This window comes from Eublepharis macularius, chromosome 5, assembly GCF_028583425.1.
Source record: "Eublepharis macularius isolate TG4126 chromosome 5, MPM_Emac_v1.0, whole genome shotgun sequence".
NCBI lineage: Eukaryota > Metazoa > Chordata > Lepidosauria > Squamata > Eublepharidae > Eublepharis > Eublepharis macularius.
In genome coordinates this window covers 15,532,423-15,552,322 of record NC_072794.1, presented here as the reverse complement: position 1 = coordinate 15,552,322, position 19,900 = coordinate 15,532,423, and the positions used below count along the sequence as shown (strand labels likewise).

At 47.2% G+C, this 19,900-nt stretch overlaps 1 protein-coding gene across 4 annotated transcripts in view; it reads right to left on the bottom strand.

Moving 5' to 3' along the window:
- The window catches only part of RFX2 (regulatory factor X2), a 49,761-nt gene that overhangs the window by 4,654 nt on the left and 25,207 nt on the right, over nt 1-19,900 (bottom strand). For 2 of the 4 annotated variants that reach the window (XM_054981606.1, XM_054981603.1), the window contains exons 4-14: nt 16,262-16,338; nt 15,081-15,345; nt 11,392-11,466; nt 8,635-8,816; nt 8,401-8,520; nt 7,257-7,372; nt 5,240-5,358; nt 4,940-5,052; nt 4,202-4,353; nt 3,271-3,368; nt 95-244 (exon numbers count right to left, since the gene is read on the bottom strand). In XM_054981606.1, the coding sequence (XP_054837581.1) occupies nt 95-244; nt 3,271-3,368; nt 4,202-4,353; nt 4,940-5,052; nt 5,240-5,358; nt 7,257-7,372; nt 8,401-8,520; nt 8,635-8,816; nt 11,392-11,466; nt 15,081-15,345; nt 16,262-16,338 (1,467 nt within the window). The remainder of the gene's footprint in view (nt 1-94; nt 245-3,270; nt 3,369-4,201; nt 4,354-4,939; nt 5,053-5,239; nt 5,359-7,256; nt 7,373-8,400; nt 8,521-8,634; nt 8,817-11,391; nt 11,467-15,080; nt 15,346-16,261; nt 16,339-19,900) is intronic. The other 2 variants (XM_054981605.1, XM_054981604.1) reach the window with 2 other exon arrangements.

The window sequence follows — 19,900 nt, the reverse complement described above, 5'->3', positions numbered from 1 at the left end:
GCTTCTTGTAGAATGGAGAGAGGCCCAAAGGGCCAAGTATTTTGAGGTCAGAGAACGACAGCCCTGTCCTCGAGGCAGTCAGTGAGGAGGCTACCTGCACGTTTGCAAAATCCACCCGGTTCAGGTCGCTCAGCATCTGGTTGATCTGGGAGGTGTTCTGGAGGACGGCGCGGGCTGCTTGAGCCAGGTGGTTGAGAGAAGTGTACCGCCGCAGGGTCTGCGCAAAGGCACTCACTACGCCCACCTGGGGAAGGAAGGAAAGCGAACGTGGCCAGATGCCGAGAGAGCGAAGCTGTGCAAGAGGTTGCTCTCGCCTAAGATTGGAACAGGGTCCCTAGCTGCCCTTCTCCTACAACAGACCATGCTGGGCCTCTGAAGGCCGAGTTTGCTGAGTTTCAGTGGTATACTCCCTCTGAATACAGAAGCTCCATAGATTTCCAGCTAACATGGCTGCTTGCTGGTGATAAGCCTCCTTGAATTTGTGTATTTCTCCCTTTTAATATCGGCGGAGCCTCGCCGGATGAGAGATCCAAGGTCCATCGAGCCCAGCGTCCCGTTTCCAACAGATGGTCACGGGCAGAACAGCTGGCATTTCCAAGTAGACAGCCCCTAACTAAGGAGGCTCCCTCTAGCTACCATAGCAAACAATAGCCTTCTCCTCCATAAGAAGAGCTTTGCTGGATCCAACCAGCATCCCATTTCCAACAGCGACCTGCCAGATGTCCTAGCAAAGGCAGAAGCAAAATAGGAATATCTGGCAGATCTCCTGCAGGACCACATCGGGAAAACCTCGTCTTACATCAAAGATTCAGCAGATTTCATCAACAAAATCAGTTCTCTGAAACTCAATCCACAAGACATACTTGTCAGTTTTGATGTTGTATCCCTGTTTACCAAGGTTCCAGTAAAAGACACTATTGCACTGATTAATCAGATTTTCCCAGAGGATGTAACAGCCTTATTCCATCATTGTCTGACAACCAGTTACTTCCAATGGGACAACGAATTCTATGAACAGATGGATGGGGTGGCCATGGGGAGCCCACTCAGCCCAGTTATAGCAAACTTCTACATGGAACATTTTGAAAAAACAGCTCTAGAATCAGCACCCCACAAACCCAGTGTATGGTTCCGGTTTGTGGATGATACATTCATCATTTGGAGCCATGGGGAGGGAGAATTGATGGAGTTTTTGAATCATCTCAACAACATCCACCTGAACATACAATTCACAATGGAGAAAGAAAGTGAGGGAAAACTCTCATTCCTGGATACCTTGGTCATCCGCAAAGCAAACTTTCAGTTAGGTCACAAGGTCTACAGGAAACCAACTCACACTGATCGGTACTTACACAAAAACTCCAATCACCACCCCCGACAGAAAAGAGGCATAATGAAAACATTAGTGGATCGTGCAAGACGGATATGTGAGCCGCGCTTTCTCAATGAGGAAATTAATCATCTAAACCACGCACTTCAGGCAAATGGCTACTCCAGAAATGAAATCCGAAGAGCAATCAAACCCAGGATGAATCAAACAACCAAGGAAAAACAGTCACCTACAGGAAAAGTGTTTTTGCCATATATCAAAGGAATTACTGATCAGATGGGAAAGCTTATGAAAAAGCATAACCTTCAAGCAGTATTCAGACCCACCCGAAAAATACAACAGATGCTACGATCAGCAAAAGACAGCAGAGACCCCCTCACCTCTGCAGGAGTATACCGTATACCCTGCAGCTGTGGACAAGTTTACATCGGGACCACAAAGCGTAGCATCCAGACAAGAATAAAAGAACATGAAAGACACTGCAGACTTGGACAGCCTGAAAAATCAGCAGTGGCTGAACATAGCCTAACTCAAACAGGGCACAGTATCTTATTCCAGGACACCAAAATACTGGACAACACTTCCAACTACTTTGTCAGACTGCACAGGGAAGCCATTGAAATTCACAAGCATAAGCAAAACTTCAACAGGAAAGAAGAAACCTTAAGAATGAACAGAGCATGGGCTCCAGTTCTGAAAAACACCAGGCCAACAAAACACTCCACACCAGACAATAGCCCTGCAGAGAAGATTAGCACATCAAGCACCAATCCATATGCAAAAGAACCTCCTCAGGATACAGTGAAGCCTCCCGCCATTAGCATTCCACACCCTGGGAAACTCTTACAGAATGACTCAGCTCAACCCCACCCCTCCTGAGTAGATACAAATGACCTACATCTTTTCCACACTGTGACACTGAGAGATCTCTGTCTTTTGGTGCTACACCTCTGAAGATGCCAGCCACAGCTGCTGGCGAAACGTCAGGAACTACAATGCCAAGACCACGGCAATACAGCCCGGAAAACCCCCAACAACCATCAAAATAGGAATATGTTTGCCCTCTCTCCAAGCAGTTGGTTTGCACAGATGTACTGCCTATAAACATGGAGGCTCATTTTAGATATTGTGGTCATTGATAAAGCTTCCCTCTCCCTCCAAGGAACTGCATGACCCCCTTTTCAAAGCATTTCAGCTCTAAGTTAAATCCTTGCAGCTCTGAAAACAGGGATTTGAGCTGTGAGAGCCAGTTCTGCTTCCTTTCCCCTGTCAACTCCTTTCAAGGCAGAGAAGCCAAATGGTTTTTGGAGAAAAGGCTTCGGTTCTACTGAACTGCCTGAATACCACACCCTGTTCATTGAACGTCCTAGCTGGTGATCACATTGTATTTTGCCCAGTCAATGCACGAGCTGTTGATTATATCGTACTGACTTGCACTGTGTAATTCTCAGTGAATTAGACAGACTATAAATAAATAAAATAAAAATTTCTTGATATTTAACTGATTCGTAGCTGCTGGCCAAGATGGATACATGGAAGCTCCAGGCAGAGGGGCAGTCTACCTATAAACACGAGTGGCTGGGAGGGACAAACAATAGTGCAGGGCTGTTGTCAGGCTTGCTGTTAAAATGACATATTTTATTTTAATAAGGAGGTGAGACACATTTGAGGAAGAGGGGCTCTCTTAAAGGCTATTTGTTATGAGAGCGAAATGGAGCCTCCACAGACAGGAGCGATCTACCTCTGAATAACCAACTGCTGGGAGTCACAGAGGAGGGGGTGGTTGCTCCTTACTCTGATTTTAGCTTTCCTGGAGGCATCTGATTGGCTACTTTTAGAAGCTGGATTTGAGGGATAGGGACTCCCTGTCCAGGATGAGATGAATTGGCAGGGGATTGTGGATTGTCTCTCATGGGGGCGGGGGGGGGGGGGAGACTTACCTTTGTCTGGACAATCTGTTGTGGGAACTCACTCATGGCATTGATGAGCCAGCCTTCCAAACTCTTGGCAAAATTACGGATCGCCTGCGTCAGGGTGCCTGGAGGGGACAGAAGGGCAGCTGGGAACAGTTTCAGGGCTTGATGGGCAACAGCCATATTTGTCCATATTGTCTGTGTTTTTCAAATCCCATACATTTGCGCTGTTTGCCAAACCATTTCAATTTGCAAATTTAAGACCAGAAGATTCCAGCCCGCTTGGCAGTGAATTCCATCCTGCTTGGCAGACCCCTCATCATTGTTCAAACTAGACATGGTCCCCAAAGAGAGCCGCCACAATTAAGAGCACTGATTACAATGTGTTGTGCCCACTCTCTTAGCCTGACTACCTCACAGGGGCATTGTAAAGGAAGGAGACAATCCTAAATGCCTCTATCAGGGCAATCATTGAGCTCACTGCTGAACAGACGTGCTTAGGCTCCGTCTGCACCCTTGGCAGATGGCACAGGAAAAAAAAACTTGCACAGAGGCAAGAGAGGCAGGGGCTGAGACACAGATGTCAAACATTAAGGACTAAGGAGCTCATTGCAGAACACAAAAGAAAGCCCATGCAACGGTTGCCAGTGACACATAGATCAAGAGGAGTTAGCCATGTTAGGCTGTAGGTGCAAAACAGTAAAGAGTCCAGTCGCACCTTTAAGACTAACCAATTTTATTGTAGCATAAGCTTTCGAGAACCACAGCTCTCTTCGTCAGATGCATCTGACAAAGAGAGCTGTGGTTCTTGAAAGCTTATGCTACAATAAAGTTGGTCAGTCTTAAAGGTGCTACTGGACTTTTTACTATTTTACAGTAACACATAGAACACAAGATCACAGGAAGCAGAGTGAGAGAGATCCCACCCTAACCACGCCCCCCGCCCTCAGGTACTCACTGGGCACAGGCCGCAGAACATCCGGGATGAGGATCTCCACCAGGGTCTGGTACAGGATGTGGTCGCAGCTTCGCATCCATTTCATGATGGGGTCATATTTGCACATGGTGATCAGCTTGTGCCGCGGGACGATGGCCTCGCACGGCTCTTCGCTGCTTGGCAGAGGGAGGGAGAAGAGAAAGGACATCATCCTCCTTTTCTGTACAGACATCCCCTCAGGATTGAAATGTAGGAGGGGAGGAGGGGAGCAGTCCAGGCAGTCTGTCAGCTCTCCAAGACAGGAAAGATCGGCCCCATTTTAATGACGTGAGCTGCCCTCAGCCCGGATCTCCCAGATCCTAATCCGGCACTCTAACCACTACACCACACAATGAAAATTCTGACTTTACGTCTCCTTATCTGACAAGCAGGCATGAGAACGACATTGAAAAAATAGTGGGTTGTAGTGGTTAGGGTCAGACTAGGATGGAGCAGACCCGAGTGCAAATTCTCACTCGGCCACAAGGTTCACTGGGTGACCTTAGACATTCTCAACCTCCCACCTCACAGGGTTGTTGTGGAGATAAATGGAGAACTACACCCCTCAGTTCCTTGAAAGAAGGGCAGGATTTAAAATGTAATAAGCTTTCGGCTGGGCCTAGTAAAATTCCAGTCCGCTTGGCAGACCCTCGTCATTGTTCAAGTAAATTAACATTAGTTTTCCAAGAGAGAAGGTCTGCTAAAGTTGGGGTGCTTTACCTGGCAGGGACGGAGGAGGCAGCTTCGCCGGTGGGGGGCTTGCAATTCCAGAAAGATTGCCAAAGCTTCTCGATATAGTGGAACTGGAGGTTTGTCACAACGTCAACACTGGCCTAAGAAGAGAGATGACCCTTGAGATCCTCCGAGAAGTTCAGACTAGGCAAACCGTCATGGCTTCCCTCCCAAAGGATGATGGGAATTGCCGCTCAGGAGGGAACACACCTCCCTCTGCCAGATTCTCACAGAGAGGGCACATTAGGGCAGCTGTGCCCAAAGACGTCCACGTGGTTTAACAATCACCTCGCAATGGCGCCTGTAAAGAAGCTGAAGGGCCTTGAGGTCGTTCATGGCAATTCCCTCCTGCAGCAGGACATTTTCCAAGTCCAGGGCTGGGAATTCTGGAAGGACACGGGTGACATCTGTGGTTGGGGGGTAGGGGGGGGGAAGAGACACATTTGAGGAAAGAGAGAGGCGGCCTGGTCCATCGTGCGCTATATTATAAAGAAGTCACCCAACTTCAAACAGAAGGTAGCAAGAAAGAACAATATGCATCTCTGTTCTCCAGCTGGTCCACCCACCATAAAAGTTTGATTTTTTAAAAGGAAATATTGAATGGAATTTTTTAATTGCATTCATTTAGTGGCATTTGTTAGCTGTGCCTCAAACCCATTCAGCAACTGCTGAGCTGATGGAAGGAGAGGACAGCAGCGCACCGGACCATGCGTTCACGTGCAAGGGTTTACGTACATGCACATCTGAGAAAGTGCAGTCCCTGCCTTATTCAAAAGGATTTAACCAGAGATCTGAGAAAGAGCCAAAATCTGGTGCAAGTGTGCATACCGGTAGCATTTTTAATCATTTGGTCCCAACGTGTCCCCCAAAGGCCTCCTATGTCAAGGGAAGGCCTCATACCATGGCACTGCTAGCAGACTAGAGCTGCAAAATCCAACCCAACATTTTCCAATAAAGAGACAGTGAAACAGTCCAAGGTACACCAAGTCAAAGGCCATTCCCTATGAGACCCAGTGGGGTATAGTGGTTAGAGGGTCAGAGGTGGACAAAACTTGAGTCACAGCCTCTCGCTCAGCCTAACCCACCTCACAAGATTATTGAGGACAAAACAGAGGACGGCAGAACCACCTACGTTGCCCTGCGCTCCTCGAAGGATGAGATTTTTAAAAACCTACTATGCAAATTATACCTGGGATTAAAACTCCCAAAGGACAAGGATGCGCTTCTGAAACGGATCGTGACGTTTAAGACGAGAGGTGGGAGGAGAATCACCTTTTTGAATATGTGTACAGTAAAAACCCCACAACAACCTTTAAGTGGAAAGTTAGTACAGCAGGGAAAAGTCTGGGCTCGTTTTTCACCTGCAGGACGTTTTTCAAATTTAAACAATGGAAAATCATTTAAAAATAGCAGCCCCCACCCCCGCCAAAGTCTGAGCAGCTACTGTGTGATCTTCCACCTCCACGTGTACGCTTCTCTTTAGTGACATCTCCTGGCACGCTCAAAATGCTGAGGTTGGACCAGAGGGGGGTCGTGGTTAGAGAATCAAATTAGTATTCTCGGAGACCTGCGTACAAATTCGCACTCAGCCATTAAGGTCAGCTTGGACCTGCCACTTTCTGTCTGCCTACTTGACCTTGGGGGTTCTTGGGAGGATAAACGGGGGAATCATGTATTCCCTGGGTGCCTTGGAGAAAGGCTGGGATGGATATACCGCAAGGAATAAAATAAACTGAATACAACTGTAAAATAATTTTTAAAAAAGATTTCCCCTCCATCAAAGCAACAAACAGCATATTGTCAAACTCGATCATATTAAAATATCCAACTCCCTGCTTGAGGAAGACTAACATGTCAGGAGAGAGCTTAGACTCAGATCCATCTCCCTGATGTACTTTATGTCACGATCAAGGACATTATTTCTGTATGCAGCGTGTCTAAAAGAGCACGATGTACGCTGATGAACTTAAGCCATGCCTAAAGCAGAAAACGTTTTACAAAAATAAATAAATTCTTCCTCCCGTTGCTATGATGGTTGAGTGGATAGCCATAGCTGGCTCAGCAAACAAGTAACCACCTTAATGTATAAGTGTATATATGACCAAGCTCTGACATGGATAGCCCAGACCAGGGTTGCAGAGGCAGGCAATGGCAAACTTTGCCTGTTAGTCTCTTGCCTTGAAAACCCCACTGCGGTTGCCAAAAGTCAGCTTTGACTTGAGGGCACTTGCCACTCCATATATGATCTAGGATCATGTTCTGTATACAGAAAGTTTGCTGTGTGGATCAGCAGTTCTCCCCTCACCTATGAACTGTTGATGATGCTGACTCTGAGCAGCGACCGACTGCTCCGGGGTGGTGTGCAGGCTGCTGTTGGACCCACCCTCAGCCATGCCATCTAACTTCTGGGCTGCTCTGTATCTGCAGGGCAGAAGAAAATCCGTAGCTGCCAGAACATGCTTTGGGGAACTCTGACCCGCTCTGAACACAAACAAAAGCTTCGAAATTCACAGTCAAATGTCAGACATTAACATCAAAACCCACTCTGGAAAGGAAGGGAAAGTGATGGAGCTTTCCCCACTTCCAGAGGCAAGGAGTTCCAGAGGGTAAAGCCACCAGACGCACAAAAGAAGTTCTCGATCTTATCCTTAACCAAAGCAAAGGCATCTCAAGTTGGGCCCTGATTTTAGTGGATGTGTGAACGTGATAACATAAGAAGAACCCTGCCGGGTCAGAACAGCAGTCCATCTAGTCCAGCATCCTGTCTCACACACTGGCCAACCATTTACTCTGGAGCAGGGGTGGCCAAACTTGCTTAATGTAAGAACCACATAGAATAAACGTCAGAAGTTTGAGGGTCGCAAGACATGATGCATTGAAGTGACTTCAGATGAGGAGGTGGGTTTGGGGGAGTGTCCTGAAAGTGACATCAGCAGAAGGGGTGGGGTTTTGGTGCAGTATGCTGGAAGTGACATCATCTGAAGGGGTGGAGCTTGGGAAGAGCCATCACCTGACCTTTGACTTGGAAATGGCATCAGAAAAGTGACATCACATCCTTGGTAGGCTTCACCCCCCCAAAGTCCCCAGATATTTTCTGAGTCAGACCTGGCAACCCCGACATTTTTATTGAAAATATGAAAGACATAGAAAGAAGGAAGGAAGGAAAAAAGAAAAAGGGAGGGAAAGACTTGGAACGAAAGGAGGAAAGGGAGGGAGGGAAATAAACTAGACTAAATCTGTTGAATCCTCTTTTTGTGGGGTCTTCAGGAGAGAGGCAGCACTTCCCACCCCCCATGCTGAAGATCCCCCACTTTTACCCCTGCTCCACCCCCACCCCCACTCACAGTTTCCGACTGTACATCTGACCCTGTCCTGCCACATGACCCCATTAAACACCCCTGCGAGCACTGGCAACTTGTGTGTGCAGTTTTGTGCGCCAAAGTGTGTACCTTTGTTTTTGGTGTACGGGCTGCTGCCTCATCGCCATGTACTGCGTGTCCTCCTGCAAGCGGTTAAGGGGGGAGTCTGGTTTGAGGCGGATGCCATAGTAATGATACTTGGAGTTACCCCTGGAGAGATTAAGATATATATATATTTGCAACCCCAAACATCCAAGAGACCACTTCGACACCAAGAAGAATCCCACCACTTCACCCCCGGTATCTCTCTCTCTCCCAGCCCACCTCGTGCCCAGCCGGCGTGTCCGTAGCCCCATGAAGACAGAGCGTATCAGCTTCCCAAAGGAGGCGGCGTTGACCGGGTCGAGTTTGTGATCCTGGCAGTGGCGCAGATAGTGGTTGTAGAGAGAACTTCTCGGCAGACTCACCCCCTCAGCCGTCTCGTAGTTATCCAACAGCCATTGAAGCTACAGAGGAGGAGGAGAGAATTTGATAGGCGATGTCAACCTGGGAAACTCTTGGCCTGACATGCACAGACAGAAGCCGCCAGATACAAGGTCGGGCTCCATATGGGCTAGCATTACCTATTCTGGCTGGCAGTGGTCTTAGGTGGGAAAAGACTTTCCCAGCACCTGGGACCAGAGATGCCAAGGACTGAACTGGGAGTCTTTGGCATGCAAAGCAGGGGCTCTAATGCTCAGCAAAGGCCAGACCGGTTAACAGTAAAAGAATATAATGTAGATTTTGTATCATGAACCTATGAAGCTGCTTTCTACTGGATCAGACCCTCGCTCCTTCTAGCCCAGAACTGACTTCTTTAACAAAGAGGATCTCTCCAGGGTCTCGGGCAACGAGAGGGTCTTTCCCAACCTCAGGAAACCTTTAAGTGGTGATAGAACTCGGGACTTCCCTCATGCAAAGCTAAAGCTCCTAGCACTTCTCTGTGACTTTAACAGCTTCTCTTATAACAACAACTGAATAATAACAATTCAGCTGGGGCTGAGAGGAGTGGCTTACCCAAGGCCACCTGCAGAGTTCATGGCAGTACTGGAATTCGAACCAGCAGTGCTGATTTGCAGCCGAACCACTTAACCTCTATAGCTCCTCCTCTCCACCTATGACACCCAAGTTTGATATTTGCACCGCCAACTTTTCAAGAACGCTTGGCTCCAATGCTTTTATAGCCACTGCCCTCCAAAGGCTCAGGGAGAAATGATGTCCTCAGCTGGCTACCTCAAATCCTTTTTAATGGGACACTGAACCTGGAATCTTGTGCACGCAAAGCATACATGTGACCACTGAGCTCTGGCCTCTCGGACGCACAACGGAAGAGCATTGCTGCGAATGCGTGCTATGCAGCACAGTCCCAGCTTTGCATGCAGATGGCCTCGGGTTCAATTCCCAGTTAAAAGGTTGCAAGAGTTGGGGAAGGGGGGAAATGTCTGCCAGAGCCCTTGGCAAGCTACTGCCAATCAAAGGAGACCATGCAGAGCTGGATGAAGCAACGGTCTGACTTAAAGAAGGCCACTTAAGTATCTACGGCTGCGTCCTCGTCCTCTGAGTTGGAGGGATCAATAGCTTTGCCTACAAAAGGTCCCAGGTTTGATCCCCAACCATAGCAGGTGTTCAGAAAAGCCTCTCGTGGTCAGAGAGGTGCAATAAACCTGAAGAGGAATCCCAGGGCCAAATGGTCCATGGTTCCGAACTGATCAGTGAATCGCTTTTTTCATTAAAAACATGTAAAATTCCAGCCCCATCTTAAACTAATTGTCACCATGTCACCCCCAACTTATGGCAACCCCCTCAATGGATTTTCAAGGCAAAAGATGAGCAGAGATGGTTTGCCGTTGCCTTCCTCGGCACAATCCTGATCTTCCCTGGTGGTGTCCCATCTAAGTACTAACCACAGTCGAGCCTGCTTAGAAACTGAGCTCTTATCAAGCTCAGGCAAGGCTGGGCGATTCAGGCAGCTATACTGTGTCTTTAGTAACACACATTTCAACTGCTTCATGTTCTTTGCTGCTGCTTCACCAGAAAGATCTTAAGGACTAGAAGCACAAGGCTAATGGACAAAGAAGATCCGGTTGAGAGGGGGAGGTACTGTCGCATATGAAGGAAGTCAGATGAATTTAGCAGAGGCATTTTGAAGCCACTAAAGATGGAGAAGCCAGGGTGCGAGGAAGGTTTTTCCAAGGGGAGGGGGCTAGAAGGAGCAACAGGTCAGTGACTCACATAAGCAGTGCAAAGCCAGACTGCATAGCATGCAAATGAACTCATGTGTCATGCCAGAGTGGCCCAGCAATTGGAAACTGGCACTCATTTAAAAGGGGAGATTCAACAAGTGGCTAGTCCACTGGGAGACCTTTGCCGCTCAAGGTGTGTGTGTGTGTGTGTGTGTGTGTGTGTGGGAGGGGTACGGCTGCTGTGCTGTGCTTCAGCATCACCACTTCCAACAGCCAGGTTGTGGTAATGTAAGAGCCAACAGCTTCTCACAGTCCAAGTGACTCAAAGGTTCCAGGCAAGCCCACAACAGCTACCACCTCTAGGCTGGTCCACAGCTTATTGCCTAGGCAGAGCCTGAGCTCTCAGTCTGGTTGAACTCCCTGACTGGCTGTCCAACCCGGGCTCCCTGTCTGGCTAGCTAAACTAGCTAAGCCCTTAGACAGGTTGGCTGACTGATGGTTTACTGGATCACTGGCAGTTCTGACACCCTAATACACGTGTAGCACTGGACAACAGCACTAGATGGTCAAAGAGCAGATGGCCCTGCCCAGGGACCGCACAAGATATTACTGCAGCAGAAACCCAAACCAATCCACCCACAGAAATTATCATGGGGCACCAAGCCCTAATGTTCTCTTATGGAAACCTTCCTAGAAGGGTCATGCATTTCAACTGGGCTTGCACAAAAGGGCTTCTAGTCCACAGAACCTCCTGCCACAATAAAACATCACGTCTTTTGGGGGGGGGGTGCTACAGGGCCCTTGGCTCGATTTTGCTGCCAGAGAGGTGGCTTTGATGGGAAGAGGGAGACAAACTTACATGGCTGTTCAGCAAGCTGCTTTTGTGTGACGTTATGCCTTCATTTTTTTGGAGGTTTTCAATCGCCATTTCAAGCTAAAAGGGCAGGAGGTTGAAGAGAGGGGGGAAAAAAAAGAAGGGAAATCAGATACTCTCCACCACAGCCCCAAACTCTTTGCCAGTGTGGTTCGCCAGTGCTTAAAATCCAGTGCTTCCTGAGAACGGGGAAGAGACAGCCTCGGAAGCTGCAAAGATAGAGGAAAGCAAACATTATCCAGGAGAAAGCGGGAGGGGGAAAGCCATGCAAAATACACCACAGGGTGCCAGGACCAAAGAGGAGAAGCAAGCCAGAAAGTAGCTGCGTCCGCTTATGCCTTGCACCGTAAAAAGAAATGATGCAGGCGCTATCCCTCATTGATTTGGAAATCAGATTGCTAAGGCCAAGGCAGCACCTGCAAAGAGGTCCAAGACTTGGGGGAGGCTTCCTGTAACCACTGTTCCAGCCCCACAACAGCCCCAGGCCCAATGCACCTGCCCAGTCCATAGTTTAGAGCAATGGTTCCCATAGTGGACAGTTACCATCTGCTTGGGGGCAGCAGAATTACCACCGGGGAAGTGCTGAAGGTGGGCCCCTCCAAGCATGCTGCTCACTTATTTCTGATTGACCAGGCTAGAGCCTAGAGCAAACACCTTCCCCGCTTCAAGTTTCCGTCTCTGCATGGAGCTGAAATCTGGTGGAAACGATCCAAATTTTTAGTAAACACGCCATCACAGCTGCCACGGTCTGAGAAACTGTTGTCACCAACAGTTCTAACTGGATTTTGTATAAATGTGCAATTAATTGTTACTGTTTTGAATGTTATTGTTATCGTCTTCCTTAGTGGATCATGCCAACCACGATTCTGGATAACGCTTTTTATAGGGCAGGGGCCACTGGGGTGAGTTTATGGAAACAAGGAGAGATGGCCTGGAAAAGTTTGGGAACCACTGGTTTAGAGATACGCCAGCTTTCAAGCAGACCAGAAGACTTGGTAGGGGGTTACATACTGGAAAAAACTGATTAAGGGTGGAGGATCATAACATTATATCTGAGGTGAAGAAAGCGGGGTAGATCCAACCACCCTGCAAGGAGCCTTTCTCCAGCCTAAGGAACCTTCCTCAAACTTAAGAGGCTCTTTGCCCAATGGAAGAACCCTCTTAAGTTAGAGGAAGGCTTCAAAGTTTGCCAGAGAAGATGGGATAGGTGTAAGATGAGAGAACTTCATCTTCTTCTCGCATGACACTAAAACCTGGGAGCATCCAATGAAACAGGCGGTCGGACTCAGGACAAAACATACAGGAACACATGAAGCTGCTTTACCGAGTTGGACCTTTCGTCTATCAAGATCAGCCTTGTCTACTCTGACTGGCAGTGGCTCTTCAAGGTCTCAGGCAGAGGTTTGTCCCATCACCTACCACCCGATCCTTTTAACTAGAAATGCTGGGGATCGAACCTGGGACCTTCTGCATGCCAAACAGATGTTCTGTTATTGAGCTGCCACCCCGCCCTACTCAGCCTGTACATCTTCCAAATCTTCCAACAATGCAGACTTAACTTGCGGCACTCACTGCTTAATGTTTGGTGTAGTGGCTAAGAACAGCAGGACTGTAATTTGTAGAACCAGGTTTGACTCCCCACTCTTCTGCTTGAAGCCAGCTGGGGCGACTTTGGGTCGGTCACAGCTCTCTCAGGGCTCTCTCAGCCCCACCCACCTACACTTTGCAAACTGCTCTGAGTGGGCGTTAAGTTGTCCTGAAGGATGGTATATAAATCGAATGTTATTATTAGTGTGGTCTAGTGGTCAGGGTCTAGAACCGGGGAGTGTCCCCTTGGGACACTTGGAGTCTCTGCTTAACCTACTTCTCAGAGTTGTTGGGAGGATAAAACTGGGATGTAAGAAGTAGATTCGTTGCCCTGAGCAACTCTGAGGATGGGCAAGGTTTAAAAAGTAGTTAATAACTGATAGTCAGATGGATGGTGACCAAAGGCTTGAATGGCGTTAAATGAGTATTAGACAAAATCACACAGAATCAGCCTGTCGATGGTTAGAGTTCAGTGGAGCCTCCACACACAGGGGCAGAAACTGAAGGAACGAGAAGCAGGTGGTGCCTTCCTTCTTGCTTGTGGGCATACTGGACACATCTAGCTGACTGATGGATGTGGGCTAAGAGGGACCCTTTAAGGTCTGATCCTGTTCTACTAATGGAATTTCAACCAGGGTGGCTTTATTATTATTATTTAATAATAGTTTCTATGCGTCCCACAGGCTTCAACTGAAGAGGCTATGGTTTTGTTTTAAAAAGCTAGCTATATGAAAATATCTGAGAAATAGAAAATCGAGAACAGCGTTTGGTGTTGACAGCTACACTAAATACAGAGTCCGGTGTTGACAGATACAATAATTCTACATTGTATTTATCATTATGATGGTCACCGGTTTGGACAAATTCATGGTGGCGGAGTCTGTTAATGGCTAGGAACTGTGACAGATAAATGGAATCTCCATGTTCAGAGGTAGTGTACTGACAGCAAGAGGCTGGTCACTAGGGGACGGGTGGCAGGAAGAGAATTTTTCTTCCTCACCTGTAATACTGAACTCAGCAACGGATAACAACAACAACAACAACAACATTTGATTTATATACTGCCCTTCAGGATGACTTAACACCCACTCAGAGCAGTTTACAAAGTATGCCGTTATTATCCCCACAACAAAACACCCTGTGAGTGGGTGGGGCTGAGAGAGCTCCAGAGAACTGTGACTGACCCCAGGTCACCCAGCTGGCTTCAAGCGGAGGAGTGGGGAATCAAACCCGGCTCTCCAGATTAGAGTCCTGCGTTCTTAACCACTACACCAAACTGTCTCTTGAACAGTAGGTTTGGGAAAAACACAGTGAACTCCTCGGCCATATTACACAGGGCTAAGCCTGTGGAACTCTCTGTTACAAAATGCGGCCAGAGGCTTCGATGGCATTAAAAGGACACTGGACAGATTCTTGCAGGACGTGAACTCCACTGACAGCTGCTAGGCCTGGTCCTCCAAAACAATCGAAGCTCACGTTCAGAGACAGTGTACCACTGAACACAATTCACTAGATGGCGACAGCAGTGGCAGCATTTGATTGGCCACTGTGTGAAGCAGTGGGTTCGATTCAACAGGCACAGTTCCAACATCCTTCATATCCTTGGGGGGATGGAAAGCGCTGTGCACATTGGCCGGGAAATTATCCAACACTCTCCATCGCCCAGCATTACAGGCTTCACAGATACTGTTGACAAATACTCAGATGGTATTCGATGGCAGCGGGGGAGCACTGTAGAAGGAATGTCCTTCCAGAAAGAGCCCCCCTCAAGAGGAAAATTGGCTTTGCTGTTCCAAAGTGGATATAAAATAGCAACCTACTTAAATAGAATGAAAATATGTGTGCTAAATCATCACAAGGAGCCTGGTAAGGCCAACTGCAGTCCGGATAAAATGGCGTCCGGCTGAAAAGTCGGACTGAAAAGTTGGCTGAAAAGTCATCAATTCCACATGCCTGTACAAAACCACCAAATGCTGAAGCTGGAAAGTTCCAGTACACACTAGCTGCAGAACAACTAGCTTTTCAGCCCACCCAAGAGAGCAATGCTGCCTATAGGTCTATAGGCATACCGTTGGTCTATAGCGTACCGTTGCTGGAGAGGAGCGCGAGCTGTGCGAGAGGGTGTGCCGGGCATTCTCCATCCCGCTGTGAATGAGATAGGCTCCTGAACCGGAGACGATCTGGCTTCCCCCGATGTCCATCGCAATGCCCACCATGCTGTGAGAAGGGATACCTGTGGGCGACGAGGCTGCTGTGCTCACCTGGGAACTGCCCCCCTGTGACTCGAAGTAGGACGAGGCACTGCTCGGGGCATAGATCTGAGCTTCAGTGTTGTACGAGTAGGCGGTGCGTCTGTCAAAGGAATCCAGATGAGGAAAGTTAACAACAACAACATTAGATTTATATACCACCCTTCAGGACAACTTAACACCCACTCAAAGCCGTTTACAAAGCATGTTATTATTATCCTGACAATAATAATCACGCTGTGAGGTGGGTGTGGCTGAGAGAACTCTTGCATGCTGTGACTGACCCAAGGTCACCCAGCTGGCTTCAAGCGGAGGAGTTGGGAATCAAACCCGGCTGTCCGGATTAGAGTCCCGTGCTCTTAACCACTATACCAACCTGGCTGTCAGTTATTCAGTTTTTTATAATAACAGAGACTGTGATCCTCACAAAGGGATACTGCCATCCTAAAATGCTAACAAAATCACAAAGGAATACTACAATCCAAAAAATTATAAAAGGATGATATTCGCAAATAATATTCTCGAAAAATCAAACTATGCTTCAGCTCATAATATGCATTTTCTCTCAAATCAAGCACCCATACACAGTAGTTAAGAGACTGGGTTGCGGATCAGTACTCTGCTGGAACGAACCCCACTCCTGCCATGAGCTCAGCAGGTAGCTTTGGGTAAGCCACTACACTCTCAGCCCTGGCTCCCCAACTGTATTGTGGGGATAATAATAACACTGACCTTGTTCACCACTCTGAATGGGGCACTAATCTGTCTAGAAGAGCAGTATGTAAGTGCAATTATTGTTATTATATTGATCTGTCCACAAACTTAAAACAAGCAGTATTATGCATCCACATATGTCCACACACGTGGCGACTTTCATTATCACATAGGCAACCAGCCTGATTTGGGACGGGGAATTCTGGCTCCCAACCTCTACAGTACATATCTAGGCTGAACCAAAGGCAAACGTTGAGTTTCCACCAGACATAGACACAAACAAGGATAAAGAAAAGGGGACTCACATGGTTCCATTGGGGTAGATGGTCTCTCCTTCCACATACTGGACCTGGGCTGGGTAGACATGCTGTACAGTTTGCACCTGAAAGAAACATTGATAACCCAAATTTGCAGAGATAAATGTAAGGCCAGGGAGGAGTGGGTCTAATTGCAAAGTATGAATTTTTTCTACATGCCCCCCCCCTCTAAAGAATACCTCAATTCAGCCCAACTTTACTTCATTTATACCCTCCCTTTGTCTTCAACGGGAAGCCAAAGCAGTTGATGTTATTCTTCTCTCCTCTGTTTTATACTCACAACAACCCTGTGAATTAAGTTAGGCTGAATGTGCGTAACTGGCCCAAAGTCACCAAGTAGGCTTCCATGGCAGGGTGAGAGATTTGAACCTGGTTCTCCCCCACTATAGTCTGCCACTACACTGTACATTCATCTATAATGATGATGATGATGATGATGATGATGATGATGATGATGATGATGATAGAACAAGCATTGCAAACGAATGTTATGAAAGCCAAAATTCAGAAAACCAGTGAAAATCCAAAATGTCGACTTTGCCAGGAAAAAAGATGAAACTGTGTCCCACCTTATCTCTGAATAAAGCAAAATTGCACAGACGGACTACAAAGCTAGACGTGACAGGGTCACAAAGCTGATTCATTGGTCATGGTGTAAAAAGTATAACTTGCCAGTATCGAAAAATTTATGGGAACATCAGGTGGAAAAGGTGCGAGAAAATGAACAAGTCAAGATCTTGGGGGATTTCATAATTCAAACTGATCGGCGCCTTGAACATAATACACCAGACATAACAGTCGTTGAAAATCGAAAAGTCTGGATAATTGACACTGCAATTCGTGGGGATGCCAGAGTCGAAGAAAAGGAACAAGAAAAAATGATTAAAAATAGAGATCTGGCAACAGAAACCACCTGACTATGGAAGAAGAATGCAACAGTAGTCCCCATTGTCATCGGGGCACTTGGAACCATCTTGAAAAACTTTGCAATTCATATGGAAAAACTGCAGCTTTCTGACATAACACCTACAGAACTGCAAAAGACGGCGCTACTTGGAACAGCGTACATATTACGCCGATATCTGGTTGATATCTCCTGTGGAAACTTGTATCAGCTTAGCAAGGCCAATAACATGTGACCTCTGATTATTGTTGATTGTATTTTGGATAATTCGAATAACAACAACAACAACGGCGCTTATATACCACTCTTCTAGACAAATTAGCGCCTCACTCAGAGCAGTGAACAAGTTAGTGTTATTATTATCCCCATAATACAGTTGGGGAGCTGGAGCCGAGAGGAGTGGCTGACTCAAGGCCACCTGCTGAGCTCATGGCAGTAGCGGGATTCGAACCAATAGAGAGCTGATTCGCAGGTGAACCATTTAACCACTGTGCTACTCTCTCTGGGAGCAAGGGCCAAACCAAATTTTACTGAAGGGGGGCAGGCATGTTCCGCTATTCATGTCTATAGCGGGGATGGATCTATTAAATGAAACACCGGGGCGAGGGGAGCTTAACGCTGCCCCCTCCTCATCCTTACAATCTCTGAGCTCCACTGCTGGCTTCACTTTACATACAGCTTGGCTCACTCCCAGCATGAGAGCAGAGGTGAGGGGAAAAAGCTGAAAGTAGCAACCCAACATGAGAAGGGAGGGAGAGATGGCAGAGCTTAGCTTCCCTCACAGTTTTATTGGGGAAAAGAGTCCTCCCCCAGCATCTACATGTCCCTTCTGTGAACGGGGAGACATTTGTGAACAGCCTGATCCATTCCCTACCTGCCCTCACCGCAGCAATTACAAATCAAGATGTATAAGATCTAAAGCTCAAAAACCTCATGCTCATTTTAAAGACAGATAAGTCAATCAGGAGTGGGAAGGCGGCCTGATATAGCCCGATCTCATCAGATGCCAGAAGCTAAGCAGGGTCAGTCTCCAGTCAGTACTTGGATGGGAGACCACCAAGGAAGACTCTCTAGAGGAAGGCAACGGCAAACTCCCCCTGCTCCTCTCTTGCCTCGAAACCCCCTTGATGCGGTTGCCATCATTTGGTTACAACTCGACAGCACACACACACTTTTGTAAGTCGATCTGGCCGTTACTTTTCCTTTTTTATTCTGTTTGTTGTTGTTTTTACCTGTTTCAATCTGCCATATTGGCAGACAAGAAACAAAAAGAAATCTGTGCATAAGTTATAGGGAGGGGGAAAGAAGACTCCACCTTAGCAGAGGAACATTTGCCACAGGCAAGAGAACGTGCAGGTCTTGTTCCTCACGAGGAAGGAGCAAACTCAAAACAGGGATCTTCAGATTGGACCAGACTACATGTGAAATTTGGTCACCTCCTTAAATTTTGAAGTACTTTTGGGATCACCTATGAACTTAATCACTCAATATTCAAATATACACCCAGGGTTAACGTTGACCAGAGCACCCGAAGCAACTTTTTCTTGAAAGGAATGAAGAGAGGTCAGTATGATACAGACGATGAGGATGCAAGCTCCCAAAAAATTCGGGGCACCATCCCTGAAGGACAGCCAGTCGAAATGGACAGCCTGATGAGGGTGTAGGTAAAGATCGAAGGTTGATTTGGTACTGTATTTGAAGAAAGGGAGGCAAAACATCTGGAAATCACGCTTGCCGGAGGAGGAGAAAATGGATACGGTACAAATAAATTAACTAGTTTTCCTAAGGGAAACAATTTGAAGGGGGGGGGGATTTTGATTCACGATGGCTTGTTTAAGAATTTGAATTCCATTTTTCAGATCTTTATTTGAGTTCATACAAGAAATATATGAAGTCACTTGGTGTCACCAGATCACTGGCCCAGTGTTGTTTCCTCCAACTGGCTCTCCGAGGTCTCAGGCAGAGAAAGGCCTTTCCCAGTCAGCTACAGCCGATGCTTCTAAAGCAGGGATTCTACTTGGGATCTTTTATATGAAAAGTATGTGCTCTGCCACTGATTCACAGATGTCTAATACTTGACACACTGGTACATCTCTCTTGTTGCATACAGAAGGGAAGGGATGGAGGGGAAAGACACCGTACTAGATGTTTTGGTGGTTTCCAGATCTTGAAAGGTTTTGGAACAGGAAAGCTCAGCCTACTGAGAGGCCATTTATTAAAGCACAGGGCACAAAACTCAGTCACAAGTTTTAAAACTCCACAGCTTTCGAGAAGGGACAGGGGCAGGCCTATCAGGAATTGCAGAGGAGATAAAGAATTGAGAATCCCCTTTGGCCTTGAGTGGGCCAATTTCCATGGCCCTCTTGTATTCCCTTTCACTTACTTTCAATTACCCTCAACATTCTAGGCCTCCCCGGGCATGCTCAGTCCTTATCAGACCATTTTGGGGTCTCCGCCTGCTGTGGTTAATTTCCAAAGTCATGCTGTTCTGCATACCTAGGGAGTCATGAACACACATATGAAGCTGCCTTATGCTGAATCAGACACTTGGGTCCATGAGGTACCTGTCCATTCTGACTGGCAGCTGCTATCCAGAGTCTCAGCAAGAGCTCTTCTCCATCACCAACTACTGGATGCTTTTAACTGGAGATGCTGGGAATTGAACCCAGGGACTTAATTTATTTATTGGACTTATAGTCCGCTCTCCCCGCAATATAGGCTTA